Here is a 16,616-nt window from a genome sequence, read left to right as displayed (position 1 = left end):
GCCTGCTTCACCGTTTCAGCTGAAGCCAGATTCGAATCTATATTGCAAATCCATTTATTTATTTATTTGGGGGTCTAACCGAAGAGCCTCTGTTCATGAACTCTTCAAGACTGACCCTACCCGAGAGTCCATACAATAATTTTCAGCTGGGTAGGAATCATGTTTGCTTTACTGGGGTGTTTTGTTAATAATAATAATAATAATAATAATAATAATAATAATAATAATAATAATAATAATAATAATAGACATACCTATAGCTAACAATAGACTGTATGCAGCTAAGCTTGGTGAGCGATTTTTTTTAAAAAAATAAACATGATACCAAATCCCTTATGACTACATATGGATTTTAAATGAAAGGTTGAACAGTTAATCCACACGTATTAAAATGTTAATGTTAGTTTTAGCACTGGGGCGGAGTAGGATGGGGGAGAGAGACTAAAAATAAGCCAAGAAAGAAAATTGTTTACATTTCTTTGTGTTGTATAATTTGCTGTGGATCGTTTGCATGACAGTCGATCATTAAGCAAAGCAAGCTCATACCTGCTTACTCAGAAGTAAGTCCCATTGAGTTCAATGGGACTGGCTCTCAGGTAAAATGGTATAGGATTGCGCCTAAACCTCCTTTAGGAACTAACTGTCTGCTGGTTTTTCATACAGCTTAAAATATACAGTATTTACTTTGACTCCGAATGCTGAGTTCCATAGTATGCCGGTTCTGGGGGAGGGGCCGATCCCCTCATCACTGAAGAATGAAAACCTGTGAGGGTTTTGTCTTTTGAGAACCGAGATAAGGATTTCAAAATCGTCCAATTACAGAAACACAGAGAATCCCCTCATTCCAGCCCTATAAATACCGCTGATGCATATCTTATCACCCTGTTGCAGGACACGCAGAGTAGCTTATAAGGAAAACAGGAGACTTAAAAGAAGAGGAAAGGGGAAATCAGGAAAAGAGAAGGAAAACTCCTTAAATGTCCATGAGAAAATTCGCGGGGGGAAGCTGACATTTATTATGCGCTGCGTAAACTTGTACACAAATTAGGTTGCTACTGCCGTGTACGACACTGGCAATAGCTTTCTTTAAAGAATTAGCACTCACAGATTTATAATTCCTTCCTTGGCTCAGTTATAATATTAATTCGTGGCGGGGGAGGCGCGAACAACTACGCTTTACAGGACCTAAGACTGGCTCAGGAAAGGAGGTGGCTTTTTAAAAAGCAGAACATTTGCTACATTTTTAAAAAACAAAAAACACTGGGGTTGGTGGGTTGGTGGCACCCAGCACAGTTTCGTGGTAGCAGAAAGGGTCACCGCAACCCCACACCCACTTACCCGGGAGTAAGACCCACTGAACACAGCGGGACATACTTGTGAGTAGACATGCATAGGTTTGCTCTGTAAAGTAGTGTTTTTTGCTACATCTTTAATGGATACTGAGAAATGAAAATTGAGGTTCCTTCTTCATGTGGCTGGAGAAGTCCGAAAGCTGATTCACACGGACCTGTGCTTCATTCCCTGCCTCTCGCTGCGAAGAACTGTATCTGCACGTCTGAACTGACTTTATTGAAAACTATGTGTATTTTTTTAAGACAATGGCAGGGGATATGAAAGCTCTGTCTGTGGTCCTTAGTCTCAGCTGATGTATGTAAATCGTCTCATGATGTTCCAGTTGTCCAGTGGTGAACACCCATGTGCAGACTCACCAGGACCTTCAGGTGAAGCAGCTGTCACAGAAAGCAACTGTCTGTCTCTGGATGGACAGTGCTGTAACTGGTTTCAAGGTCCATGAGGCCATTAGCTTGCTAAGGCATGCCTGGATATGGTCATCTCTTGGATGGGTGACCACCTGGAAACCACATGTATGCCATGACCCCTTAGGTTCCATGACAGAAGAAAAGCATGTGTGTGTGTGAAAATAAAATGGATATCCCCAAGCTCACCCAGTTTCTAACATAACCTCGAGTTCAATGTCTGCAGGGTCTTTTAGATGGCTATTTTTGATGCTATATGATTTCTCTTTAATGGCTGCATTTTATTGGTTATATCGATCTATCAACTCTTACAGTGACGTAAAATTCATACTACAAACTTTTATCCACAAAGAGCATGAATGGTCCGTGTCACTGGGGTGGTGGCACTTCCACGTGGGAGTGTGATGCTGTCCACAAACAGGAAGCTGTAGCAGAGTATCCCATTAGATCTTTCTGATTAGAAAGATGTAGGAATGCCTGGGAACTGCGTGGCAACTGATACCCTAAAGCCCAGAGCAATAGGATGTGGTGCTGCGGGATATTATGCAGGGATAGAGGGCAATTGGCGCTGTTCACTTTCCCCCAAGTAAAGGTCAGAGAAAACATTACATCTCAATGGTCTTCGGGAAACGTGTGTAGGTGTGCGCAGCCTAATTGCGGGAGACCTGCCAGATTTTGCTCCCAAGCTTGTGATGGATTGGATAGCCACCCCCTTACTAAAAGCGTTTTTGCTTTGCTTCTTTAATGAATGCCAGTTTCCTCGCGAAAGTAGGCACTTATCTTATTCAAAGAAATAGTTGGCAACACGACTGTTTTCTATGATTTTATGCCTGCGTTTTCCAGTTTATATTCACAGGCGTGTGAATGTACACACGAGTGCCACGGGGCACGTTCTGGGATAGATTCATATATACATACACGTAGCTAAACTGTGGTGCGTGTGTACATACTGGAAAGGGCTATAGATTTTAATATATTGCATATACTTTACATGCACACTGAAAATAAATATGGTTTGGTACTTCCACAATAACGTCAACAAAAAAGCAGCAACAGAGGGCTCCAGATTTTTGAACATGGATGTGCATAAATGAACCTCTCTCTCTCTCGTTAGAATGCATTGGGTAAGTTCCATTTTTCTAATTATTTCTGACAGTATGGACAGCAAGGAGTGGAGAAACGGGACCCTACATTAAAATGCGTTCATGTGTGTTTTAAGGCAATCCAGGCGACTCTCGTCCACCTATTTGCAGAGCAGTAGGTTCTACTGAGCTCTATGGAAGTGCAAATATTTGGAGGACTGGATGTGTGGGAGAACCGCTTTACAAGGGAGACATCGAGCCCATCTACAGAATGACCACTCTGGGATCCTTTTAGTCCATTAACCTTCCCCTTTCTATGTACAAGACGCCCATCCATGATCATTCCGGCTTAATTTGATCTTCTGATCGATCAGACACTGCAAATCCACCGCCACCTACCTACCCCAAAAGCCACCAAGGAAAGATGTGAAATACATAAACAGATATTTGTGACTGCCTAGGAAGAATATTCTAATTACCTTTTAATATCAAACGCTATTTGAATTCCTTTTTTTAAAAAAAATCATGTGAGTTATATTTTGAGTCTGGGAACAATGGTGCATTATGCTTAAAGAGGAGCTTTGTTATTTGTAATGTTTATTTTCTCCCCACCAGGGTACTCTCAGTTTAATCTTTCACAGTGCAATAAACTATTATCTTAGTTAATCCCAAAGGTGAATCCATCAAAACCTTTTAATAAAACGTTTATTAGTTCCCGCAATTCAGAGAAGGCTGTAAACTGTAAGTACAGTGCAGGCGGTGGAACTTAAGAGAAACTTAGGCTGATGTGTTGGGGGGGGGTGAGGTAATGTTTTGTTGTTAAATAAATGTAGGAGGGTCTATAACTATCTCCCAGCTGAGGCTGGCGATTATAATTCTGCAGGCTTTGTCAATTTCAGCTGTCATTAGTCAAGCCTACAGAAGCTAAAGGAGCTGTGGAGTCAGACAAGAGAAATCTCAGGAATGATATACACCACCAGGCCTCTGATGCATCATTGTAGACTTGATTAAGGAAAAAGAATCAGTTGCCTTATTTGGGTGGGGGAGAAGGAGAAATACTAAGCATCTTCACATTCTCATCTTGTTCACCAAATGCCATGAATATGGGCTTCTCCAAATAACAATGGCAAACCCCAACTTTAGTGGGAATCCAAAACCCTGGGATGCAGAATACCTAGATGCCGCAACGATGGGTGAGAAAACAATAATAATAATAATAATAATAATAATAATAATAATAATAAGAAGAAGAAGAAGAAGAAGAAGTTGCGTGGAAGGATAACAGAACACAATGGCAGCTGCTACTCCTTATAACAGTCCACTTTAGTGCGTCTCCCCGATTAAAAAAAACAGAATACATATATGCGTTCTCTGCAGTATGTCAGGGGGGTCTGATACAGCATTGTTCACACATGGCTTCTCCGCCTATAGATGACCCCTATAGAAGGCCTAGGATCCTCCACCCTTTCCTATTAGCATCCTTGGGAGGAATTCGTTTCGACAGACCGTCGACCTACGAAACTGACGAACCCAGATGTCAAGTTTCCGAGTGTTCCATGTATTTACCAGCGATGGTCTTTTAAGTGTGAATAGCAGCAGCAGCAGCAGTAGCAACAGGAAACAGGACTGTTTTTATTTCCTGTAATCGAGAGTGTAAAAATACCTGTTGGAGCTCAAATCATACCCTTCTGTTACTGAGGCGATGGCATTTTAAGGAAGGAAAGAAGTGCCTTTTGTTCAAAAGCTGTTAAGAGTAGCACTCCTCAAAGCATATGGAAATTGTATTTTTCCGTAAGAAAAGAAAAGAAAAAAGAAAAAGTAATTTTGCTGTTTTCGGGTCACTTAGCTTGTTAGATGATAGATAGATAGATAGATAGATAGATAGATAGATAGATAGATAGATAGACAGACTAATTAGAAAGTAGTGAACGTTCATAGAAAGGGAGTGATTCCTTCCGCACACAGCAGTCCACCCACCCACTCCCATAAATCACTAGTCCTGAGTAAAGGGGATTTCTTTCATCTCTTTGTTTTCTTCATTTACAGCGTTCTAATCAGGTGAGCTAATATACCCTCATCAACAGCCTACGCTCTTTCTCTGAGCCTAAGTCCATGGGGGTTTGGCTCTCAGCATCGCGAGGCGGGTAGTTGATGTTACACACGAAGCCCCCCCCCCCCCTCCGTGTGTGTGTGTGTGTGTGTGTGTGAGAGAGAGAGAGAGAGAGAGAGAGAGAGAGAGAGAGAGAGAGAGAGAGAGAGAGAGAGAGGTTTTGATGGCAGTGAACCTCGTGAGGTCTCAACTCTAATGCCGTTTTGCTATTTGCCTGTCCTCACCCCCCCCGCACCGGCTCTCTCTTCCCCTCCAGGGTTGGGAACACCTTCGCTCCCACTGAGAAGGGGAAAGAGGAGGGGAAAGCCTTTCCTTGTTGTGAATAATCGCAATAGGTTATATCTTCCATCTCAGTCCAGGGAAAGGGACATTTTCAAGCGATGCCTTGTGGTTGGAGATCTCTCTCTCTCTCTCTCTCTCTCTCTCTCTCTCTCTCTCTCTCTCTCTCTCTCTCTCTCTCTCTCCCGCAGGAGGTATTAGCCTGGCCACTTGTTTTAAAGGCTCTGCTCACTCTCTCCGCTTTATGTGCCGTATTTAGTGCAAATAAAGTTCCCATCCAAGGGAGAGCCGGAATGCCTGCAGAGCTCCTTAGCGCATCCATCTTAACTACCGAGGGTCTTAAACCTTATTATGCGTCGCCTTAAGAGAAGTCAAAACTACAAATAACTTGTCTTGAGATCCCAGGCAGGAGACACAAGTGTTTGTTTAAAGCGCGGCTGTAAAGAGGAAGATGGTGTTCCGTTCCCGTTCTGCACCAGAGCTTAAGAGGGGGTTTATTGCACCCCACCCACCCCTTTGCCGCCGCCCCCCACCCCCTTCCTGGCTGCTTGTTTCATCTTTTCACAAGCACCTCTGAGAAAGGAAGGGAAAGCAAAGGGAGCTGGCAGATTGGTGGGATTTACAACCTCGAAGTCACCCATCTCTCCAACCCCCGCTTCCTGCGATTAGACAGATCAAACCGGACACCTACCTGCGTTTATGACCCACTCCCTTCCCTGAGTGGAAAAGGGTCCTGCAATAAAAGTCTAGCTTACCCATTGCTTTTATTTGAGGGGGTGGGTGGGGGCTGTATATATATTATTATAGGCCACCTGGTGAGGCAATGGGGTGGAAGAGAGACCACTACAGTTGCATGGGTTTAAGGGAGGGGGGGCATAGCTTTCGGAATCAGGGGTCTTCTACTTGATCTTTCTCCCCCCCCGCCCCCTTTGGAACCCTGCCTCTTGCAATGAAGAAGACTACAGAGAAAGTGGGGGGGGGAGAGAAAGTTTCCTGCCTTGAAAAGACGGAGACAGCAAGAGGAGTGCTTTTACCACAGGCATGCAGCTGGAGAGGCTTCGCAAATCTCCTGCAAATGCTTGTAGATTACATTACAGTTCATGTTACTGCAACTGTTTATGTTCCAGACTCAAGCAAACTCTAATCCTGCCTTGTTCAGAAAATAAATAGAAAGGTCAACAGTAGTGATTCGCTTCCCCTCCCCCCTTCCTTCATGTTATACTTACATCTTTGAATCATGAATAGGGAAAAATCTGTACTTCTCAGGAAATATCACGTAGAGCCTATTGGTAGTTGTATGAATCTATTTCTCTATACGTGTGTGTGTAAGGTCTAGGTGTTATCCACACATCTCTCTCTCCCTCTCCACTATTTGCGTATTACATTATACAATATTCATATAATATTAATATTAATGTTATTAGATGGCTAAATGTAGACAGACATTGCAGAAGATGTAATGAACTGGATATCGGAAGTTTGGCTACTGCAAATTACTGTTTCCCATTTTCTAGACTCCAAAAAATAAAATAAAAAACCTGAAGCAGGCATTTTAGATAGTCATATGGATGGATGGACAAATAGCTTATTAACTATCCTAATCAACCGTACACAAATTTCTCGTCTTTTGTTTGTGCTATTGAGTTTTCCTTAAGCATTAGGTTGTTCGTTTCTTTTTCCCTCGAAAGGTTATCCCTCTCTAAAACTAGAATAAACCCACCCACACAACACCACCAGCGACAGCAGAGACAGCGACAAAAGGGCATTTACCACCATTGGGGGGGGGGTGTTATATGGTGCAGGGCTAATATGGGTAACTGGCAGGAAAGACAGAAATTGCAAGTCAAGCAAACCACAATCGCACACAAAATCGATAACTGGGATTTCAACTCTTGACCGAATGGAAACGCCATTTGATAGAGAAGCTCTTTCAGAACCAGATCATAAATCAATACAAGCAACAAATCAGTCAATCAATGCAATTTGCATAGACGCAAGATAGACGCTTTCTCACTTTCCATATATATGTGTGTGTGTGTGTGTGTGTGTGTGTGTACACACACACACACACATAAATACACACATATATGAGAGTGACAAACAACAAATAATATATTCAACAACCCCTTGCACGCAGCAAGCACACACACATCACATTAAAGAGCTGTACTGAGCGAAACGAGTGAATACCAGCAGAAGCCTGGTATCAGGAATACTTTCCCAAAGACGAAAATGCCCCATCCCCCACGTCTCTGCTGAATTGCTAAACATATCACACTATTCTCAAGGAGAATATATATATTTTCCTAAACACTCTCCTACAAATTAATTAATATCCTCAATGGGTTTCTTGTTCTTTACTGTTAGCCGTTTTAAAGTGTTCTAATTTATAAGGCTCCCACGGGAGATATACAAATAGAACTCCATTCACAATACCCTCAAATGGAAACCAAAGACTTGACGGGAGAGAAGAGGAAATAGAAATAAACGGTGTGTTTGTGTGTTGTGAAGAATGGTCCAAACGAAAGAACTACATGAAAGTTCCCTTTCTTGATAAGGATATGAAGGCAATAAAATTCATCTAGGTACGTACTTCTTTCACGAGGTGTGTGGGGGGGATAACCTTTAGGGGTCTTTTAGGCAATCGCGAATGATCTAAAACTTTGCTCTCAGCAAATATTTGCACGGGATGTGCCGTCGGTGTGTTTGCAGCGCCTTAAAAGCAAATATACTTTGGTTGGAGTCCTAGGAACACACTGACCTAGGAGTAAGACCCACTGAACTCAACGGGGTTGACTTTTTGAGAAGACACGCATTGGATGGCATTGTCTGACAGCCAGCTGCTGGATGTGTTCATATACAGTAAAGGTGGGTGCTATTGGTATGTGTTGCACATTCCCTACCCTCTCAACCTCGAGAATTGTTATTATCCCCATGTTTACAAACTTGAACGCATGTATGGTCAAGGGAATGGAAGGAGGCTGTCCCAAATGCTAAAACATGAGGTTTCAACCCTCTAGGATCCTCCTCTCCAAAACCTCGCCAAATAAACCCTGCACCTGGTCAATTTTTTTATCTTCTTACTCTTCCCGTCCATCCACCCACCCCAAAGGGCTTTCAATATAACCTGAGCTCTGAAAGGACTTTCTGATGCTTTTGGCCAAGCGCTGAGCGCCCCTCTCACTTCCTTATTGGAACCCTCAAGGATACACATCTAGCAAGAACTCTCGGGTCTTACAAAGTGGACACAGTCCGATGATCGCTCGCCAGTCAGCTCTGCTCAGCTATTCAAACATTGATGGCTTTTGGTTTTTAAAAAAATCTTTTGCAATTCAACTTGCAAGGGAACGCCAGCCCTCTGCTTGCCGTCTGCTCTGTGACCGACTGTTAGTCGGCTTGAGGCAGTGAGATAGGGAGGGATAGGTATCTAAACAAATAAACAGCACTCTTCCATTCCGTCACCTTTCTTTTTTCTTTTTATCAAATAAGAAGAAGTCCTGGTTGAGACTCATAGCAGATAGGTAGAGAAATCGTTCCTCTTCCCATTAAAAAAGCGTCTAGTTCATTACAATGTAGGAAACTGCTGTTGTTTCAACAATAGCACCTGCCTCCTCCCAGAACATTCCAACTCTAATTTTATTTTTTTATATACAACACAAACTCATGCGATTTTTTTTTAAAAAACTGAGCTCGTTTACTATGGCGTTTTATTCCCAGTTATTCGGAAATAATTTTAAAGAAAGTACCCATGAGTTACAAAGATTTCCAAGCGAGAGCTCCCAAGATGAATAATAATCTTAATTAAATAATATTAATTAATAAAAAGTGTGATTCATAAAAATGTGTGATCTATCCTCTCTACCTGTGGCAGAACATGGTCTATCGTCATATTTCTATTCTATTTAAAAAATCCACATGGGTACACAATTTCTAAGTAAAATAAAATAAAATAAAATATCAAGCTCCGACTAATGAAGTTTGACAGAATTACTCGAGGTGATGGTGTCAGGGAAGGCGGGGTGGGGGTGGGGAAGAATGGGAATGTGGCAGACGTGTGAATGTCACATCGCCTCTGTCAGTCACAACATGTTTTCTTCTGTTTGGCTTTCACACATATATATCATTGCCTATATGTTATTTCCTCTTGTTGAGTGGAGGACAAGGACCACGTGACCCCATTCCGGGCATGCTCCTTGTCATTCTGGAAATAGTTTTGATTTCACAGGAGGACACAAATCTTGCAGGTACCTTTCTATCTTTCGGTAGTAGAAAGGTCAGTTTGAAAGTATCAGCCACCCCCAAATATCCATTATGGGGAAAGAAAACAAAAACCAAGAAATAGTCGAGAGAATTGATGGGGGTGGGGGACTCAAAGCTTCCTGTAATCATAACTCCTCAGAGTAATTTCCCATTCTGCAGATGAAAGACTGCTTTGTGAACGCTTCTCTGAGATGGGGTGCTGAACTCCTCTCTCCCTTCCACCTCCTGGTGCGGGCAGACCCATGAAGATCCATGTGTATTGCATCAGAGATCAATAATTTGAATACTGTATATATACTGTATATGAATGGACAGAACGTCTGTGGTTATAGGTAAATATATAGATATAGATATAGATCTGTTTAGTGGCAATGCCCTAATTCCCACAGGGCCAAGAAAGAAGGTATTGATCCAGTCACCAACTCTCAGCCTAACCTTCCTCACAGGGATGTTGTGAGGGTAAAAGTGTAGGGGAGGAACATCTACGCCCCCTTGAGCTTCCTGGAGGAAAAACATGATATAAATATGATAGATAAATCCAATAGGCAGGTGGGTGGGTTGGTGGATCTCTATCTATCTGTCTGAAATCAATAATGTACAGGGAGAGTCCTTTAAAAGAGGCCCCGTGGGACTCACCCTGTATAATAGGTTTCTACAATATCCAAAGATACTGAGCCTGTGGGGCTCCGGACATTGTAAGACTACAACTCCCATCATTGCCAACCATGCACTATGCTGACTGAGGATGATGGGAGTTGTAGTATAGTAACACATGGAAAGCCACAGGTTCTCCACCCGTTTCTTAATGGATCAGACCAATGCTCATCAAGCCCACTATACCCTTTTCCGAACAATTTAGGCAGCACAAGCATCAAATGAGGCGCTATGATGGTCTCCTAAAGTTTGTCCTCCAGTACCTGGTATCGAGGGAGGTACCCTTATAAGCCTCTGTGGAGGATCCATTTAGGCATCGTGGTTAAGTGCAATCCACAGAGTTCTTCCCAGCGTGAACTGAATTCTTATACGGAGCTGTCGAAGAGAGAAGCCACCACTACTTCTTCTGGCAGTAGCGAATGCCAGACGCCCTGTGTGAAGACCCATGAGCACGAATTAGAATCCAAGCTGATGGTATCTGTTTACTTAGTGGGACCAGCATTTCTCTTCGTGGGTTTGGCAAATGAAGGCACGTTTCAAAGCCGTGGGAAAGTAAACTGTGATAAAGCCACTGATTCCAACCTAAACCTTAGGCTGACCTCTCCTAACTTTTGATTCCTCCTCCTCCTCCTCCTGCCCATCTAAGTAAGAAACTCGCTTTGCAGCACAAGCTTCCTATCAATTACCAAAAGCAAATATCCCCCCCATCCATGCTTTCCATATAATCCTTAACTACAACGTATGGGGAAAACCTGTTTCAGGTCCAAGTGTGGGATGCCACAAAACAGCATCTTTTTCCTCCAGATAAAGCTGGACACGAGTCAGCAGGACACCAGCCACCATCTTTTTTACATCTAGCTATAAAGGGGGGATTTGCAATACTCCCAGCAGAACCATACCGAATAGCTGAATTGCCCAGTTCAACAAACGTTAAAGGAGCTCATCTGTCACCTACGTAAGCGCCCTGGGGCAAGGCTGGATCTCCTTTGCGCAAAGGCACCATGACCTGAGTCAGATTTCCAACGCTTCAGCTGTGCATGGTTAGAGGGAATGCCAAGTGCTTTTATTTTGTTTTTAATGGGCTCACCTCAGATGGGAACCGTTTAATTATACAGTGAACTCCCATCTTATGCTCCATATTACTTACTGTGTTAAAGAGTGTAAAGGTACCGAACTACTACTACTACTATTAGTAGTAGTGTGCCTCCTCCTCCTCCCTCTCTCTCCTTCTCTTTGTCTTACAACCTCCCCGCCCCCACCCCAACACCGTCAGGCAGCATTTCCCTGCGTAGGTTCAGGTCACAGAAGACCAACACCCAATGGACTCCTTCCAAAGGAATTATAGTTGGAATATACCGTAGCATTCTACTGCTCCATGTAAATTCCTTCTTTGCTTGCTTCTTTTTGTTTTTATTTATTTTATTTAAGGCTCGTTCCATTGGCTCATTAAAGATGTGTGTGGTCTTTCTCAAGGAAGCTGCTTCTGGAGTGGACTTTGTCCTAAGAGGCTAGCAACCTCAGTTTGCTGCGGCCAAATAAGATGCAGTATTGCACTCAGGTGAAGGAAAGGTAAAGCAACCTCTGTCAATCACCCCACTCTCCCTTCAAAAAAAGAGCTGGGTGATCAGGATGTTGAGTGTGCCCCCTGTGGTTAATGTGGTTCAAACTGGTAAGGGCCAGAGGAGTTTTGTAGCTTTCTACAAAGAGGAACAACCTGTTTTTCTTTCACAAGAAGGAGTCACTGCTGTTATAATGGGCCTTCCAGAACATTTGGCTTGGCTGTAGGCAATAGGGATGGTCTTGGTTCCGCTAGCTAAATACTGAGTAGGAGCAGAGTGTGTGTTTACTTTAGACCTGTGTGCATCCTCCCACAGACGTATTGGCATCCCTAAGTCTTAATAAGACAGAGAAAGTTCTAGCATGTAGTCTAAGTAAATTATATGATTGCACAATATCCAAGAAACAGTATGCAAGAAAAATTGAGCCCAAGTGTCGTCCCGCCTAGAAGCTCCTGCCTGGATTTTAATGTCATTTTCAGTGAATGGGACAGTAGTTCAATGGTAGGGCATTTTTCTGCACACAGAATAGCCCAGCTTAAGTTGCTGGTTATATCAGTTTAAAAACTTGGTATCAGCTCATGGATAAGACCTTTGGTGGAAGACTGCTGCTGGCTGGTATAAGGCAGCTTCAATGTTCAGACCTGCCTTGCACAAGATCACAGAACAGCCACATTAAAATACAAGAAACTTCAGACCTGTATAGTGGAAGGTACGGACACAAAGAGAAATGTGCTGAACACCCATAAACGATAACCTTATGGAAGCATCTTCCAACAAGAAAGAGTATTCTGGCACCTTGAGGACTTGGAGTGTCTGGCTGGCTGGATTCCATCCTTTGACCCTATGTTACCAGTACTGTAAACCCAGTCCCAATAACCGGGGCTCCAAATTCAGTGTTGCTATGAAAGCAGGGTTGCACAATGCTGAAAACCCACGTGTGGTTTTTCCATTCCTGCTCTAATGAATGCAAATCAAATCCAGTGGAACCAAGACTATAATTTAGCCCCGGAGAAGTAGGTAGGGGTGTGTGGATGTGCGTGTGTCTCTGTGTGTGTGTGTGTGAGAGAGAGGGGGGGAGGGGAGGGGAGGGGGAGGAACAGAGAAAGAATTTGTGTCTGGCCCATGTTTGAAGATTCTGTCATCAAACATTGTTGTCAGTTTACTACCGGTTTAGGCCACAACGCTTTATAATTTAAATGACTGGTTTTACACATCTTTACATCCCAATAAACATGTTTACTCAGAAGTCCGTCTCCTTTATTTCAACTGGTCTCACTTTCAAATACATATCCTAGAGCTCGCAAATTTCCACGCCCCGTTAAACTGAATGAGAGAAACTTCTGAAATATTGATTGCCCTCCTTGTTTTTTTCGGGTGGCCCAAAAAGAATCAGGATATTTGAGGGGAGCAGAATATTGAAAGCCTTTGAAGACTGAAGAAGTGTTTAAGACTGCTGTGGAAGAATATGAAGGCTTTGGGAACTCAATGAAGTGTGTGTGTGTGTGTGTGTGTGTGTGTGTGTGTGTGTGTGTGTGTGTGTGTTTATGCCTGCGTGTTTGTGAATGTGTGTGCACTGCTGCTAACTTCCTCTTTTCTGATTTCTCTCAGTCAGCCTATCCAGACTGTAAGGACATACTCAGCTCTGAGGAAAGGGGAGGATCTTCCATGTTTCGTGATGAAGATCTATTGGTTAGAACAGAACTGGACAGATGGTAAATCAGGATCTACGAATGGATCTCTCTCGGGATGGTTTGCAGTAGACCGGCAAGGTTTTGTTTTGTGTTTTTTTACTCCAAATGGTTTAACAATAGCAACAATTTTGTTAAAAAGGCTCCCCCTCCCTTAAATTAGGTGTCTGAAACGGAAGGCTTGGGAGGGAGGAACCAGGAATTAAGTCGTCTGCGAAAGGACTGTAAGATCAGTTAAGGACCTTCTGAATGCTATATCTTAGATTGAGTGTGTGCTCAAAGGCACAGTAGCACCCCTCGCCCGCATGCCAACATTTTGCATTTTGTGGATCTCGATGTTCTAGTAAAAAACAAAGTAGATCCGTCCAACCTGAAGTATGCTCTCCTCTCGGTTAGAAGAACCATGAAGAAAGGAAACGCAGCCACCATAGAACGTTTTCATCTATGAAAAGTGTCGCCAAAAAGCCAGCGTCAGAACAGGACTGTCAATCATACTTTTGGAAAGCAGAATCTTCTCCCTCAGATCATACCCCTTCACACCACCCAGACTTTATTGAGGGATGTGTAGGCCTATACAAAGGACAGCTGTTCCCTTTTCGGGAAGAGCTTCAACAACATCCTATTGGGGACCTTCCTGAGTGAAATATGATTTTCCCACTTTCCTCGAGAAAGATGGAAGATAGAAAGGGGAAGAGAGGGAGATATTCTAGAAATGGCATTTTTTTCTAAATGGGGAAAAGGGGACATCGTTCCGTTGTTTGTACAGGGAAATGAAGAAAAGGGTGTGCTTTCTTTTTTCATTCCCATGTGTTCAGAAGAGACTTTCTTCATTGTCCTGAAGATGTTGTTGGAAGGCGAAGAATGTCCTTCAATAGTTCTCGGAGTGGTTGACATTTATGAAGGTCTGTCTATCCGCTACACTGCCTAAGTGGATTGTGCCGACGTCCTTTTGGGTAGCTTGTGTTCAAGCTTTCTCTGAGGCTTACAAAATTCTGCTTTCCTCTCCCCTCTGTGACCTTCCTATCATCCCATTGAACACCCTAGTCAGCTTCCCAGTTCAACTTTTGCTGATGACTGTCACCAGCACCAACCCTTAGGAAACCAAGCGAGGCTACTGGCACAAAATACAGGATGCTTTCTGTCTGGTGTGGAGTTGCTTGGATAACTGGGCCACAATGTCACGAACCAACCAGCCAAAGAAACTTTTTAAAAGCCACAATGTAACTCCTTTTTGCCTTTAACTTCAGTGCTGTTGTTAGTTGGGGCTGAGGATCGGGAACTGTGTTAAGGGTGGGTTGGATGATATCCCAACGATAGTTTCTCTGCTCATTGGGCATGACAGCAATGTGTCAGTTGCACCTGAGTTTTAAACACAGTTTGGAAGCAGATCACAAAGATCTTCTCCAGACCTACATCGCCAAATTGGTAAGGGTAAGACAGGAGCAGTACATTTGCGTTCCCCCCCTCTCTCTCTGGCCTAGGTAAATTAAACTGATTGCCAGACCAGTAGCTATCAAAATAAACCAGGAACTTCCCAGAAAGTCCATGCAGGAAGACACCATCCAAGCAAGATTTGGCCTATCAGTATGGAATTATGGAGAAGCTCCCAAAGCTATGTGGCACTCCGAGGAAACTTAACTGATAATCTTTCCTAGGCACCAGCCTGCCATTGTAAGTGAATTCCATCAATGCAACAACGGAACTGAGAAAGAACATCTTCGGGGTTAAACTGAGGACAGTGCAAGGATATATCGAATGATTGTAACAGCATTTGCACAGCGCTTTTTGAGCATGCAAGGAGCTCCACGTCACTGCTATTCCAACATCGCTGCTCTTATCCCCAGACTGCAGGTGGACTGGTAGATCTAGTGCCTTGCCTAAGGCCACTGAGGCCAAATTTCAACCGGATCATCCAGTTCACCACCAGGAAAAAAAAAGATTCACTGGATAGAAAAAGCTGTCCCTTGAATCGTAGTGGCAGTTACGTTAATGAGACTCACACGCACACGCGTACAAATAATGTATACACGGACTTATGCAACGCTGATGGGACATATATTTCTCACACACCCGTATACACACTCCTCTCACGGTCTACTCCAGCGTTCTCTTCCTTCCCCTCCCTTCATTTCTCCCTAGGACAAAGATCTGGCCAGACTTTCCGGCCTAGCTTCAACCTTCTTCCACTCCACCTGCCAACACCCGCGATGCGTACAGAGCAGCCAACGTCTCCAGCGCGCATGCACTTTACCCCGCCGCCACCACCACACAAACTTCTTTTTTCTTCTACCCATTAAGCAAGTATTGCACCCGGGGACATTTAAGTGTATCTCTCAACCCAGCTGCAAGAAGCAGTCCAAACATTTTGACCGAAAGTTTCTGTTCAGAGGGGGGAACTCCCCCCACCCCAGCAGATCTCGAGCGTCTTCAGAGAGGTGTAGAAAGCGGGTGGGAGAAGAAGGGAATGAATCAACCTCTGCCTAACTAAGTAGAAGAAGGTTTGGGTCCTTATCTCATTTTCCACAAGCCCCGAGGAAGTCAGGAAGGGGAACAAAGGTCTGATCTTGCTTTTTGATAACCGCCCACTCTCGACGTGCGCTCCAGAAAGCTTCCCCACAACGTCACCTCCATCACCCTGGAGGAAAAAGCCTTACGCTCCACACTTTCACCCCTCCCCCAACTTCGTAGCCAAGGTGCAACTGAATTCCTCTCCCCCCCCCACCCCCCCACCCCGCACCTCCACAAGAAAGCTGGTTACCATGTTAGAAGCTGGGAGGGGATGGCGTGGGGAGAGGAGCGCGCAAAAAAAAAAAAAAAAAAAGCGGGGGAAAGAAATTAACTTACTGATCTCGCCAGGGATCCATTTGGAAAGATGTGCCTTCCCTAACAGCAGCCCAAGACGTCGTAATCCGCACTAACTGCCTTGTCCCACTGTCCCAGCATTAAACAGCTCCAGCAGCTGCGATGGTGGACAGTTAAGATTATATATGATGTAAATATATTGTGGGTATGTCAGCTCCCCCAAACCATAAAACTTAGTTTAATGACATCACGTGCTCACCGAGAGCCATTCAGGGCTTTTGCTTTGGGCTATCCACATAAATAACCTTCAAAAGTTTTAAACTACTAAATTCACTTAGAAGCCATGGGTATTTCTGCTAATGTTCTCAGGGATAGTCAAAGTCTTGGCTCAAAAAGTCCTGGATTATTATTACTATTGTTATTAT

General features: G+C 43.6%; 1 protein-coding gene across 2 annotated transcripts in view; it reads right to left on the bottom strand.

Annotated features, from left to right (window-relative positions):
• The window catches only part of LOC114593076 (uncharacterized), a 126,069-nt gene extending 109,700 nt beyond the window's left edge, over window positions 1-16,369 (bottom strand). Inside the window, exon 1 of one of the 2 annotated variants that reach the window (XR_013391752.1) lies at window positions 16,234-16,367. Coding sequence is in view for 1 of the 2 variants with exons in the window: in XM_077923863.1 (XP_077779989.1) it covers window positions 16,234-16,253 (20 nt within the window). In the remaining variant the exon portion in view is untranslated. Of the gene's footprint in view, window positions 1-16,233 lie in introns of both variants that reach the window. The other variant, XM_077923863.1, reaches the window with a different exon arrangement.
• Window positions 16,370-16,616: the final 247 nt, after the last annotated feature.

The sequence above is a fragment of the Podarcis muralis genome, chromosome 2 (genome assembly GCF_964188315.1).
Source record: "Podarcis muralis chromosome 2, rPodMur119.hap1.1, whole genome shotgun sequence".
Classification (NCBI taxonomy): Eukaryota; Metazoa; Chordata; class Lepidosauria; order Squamata; family Lacertidae; genus Podarcis; species Podarcis muralis.
The sequence above is the reverse complement of the archived record's forward strand: the minus strand, read 5'-3'. Positions and strand labels throughout refer to the sequence as shown.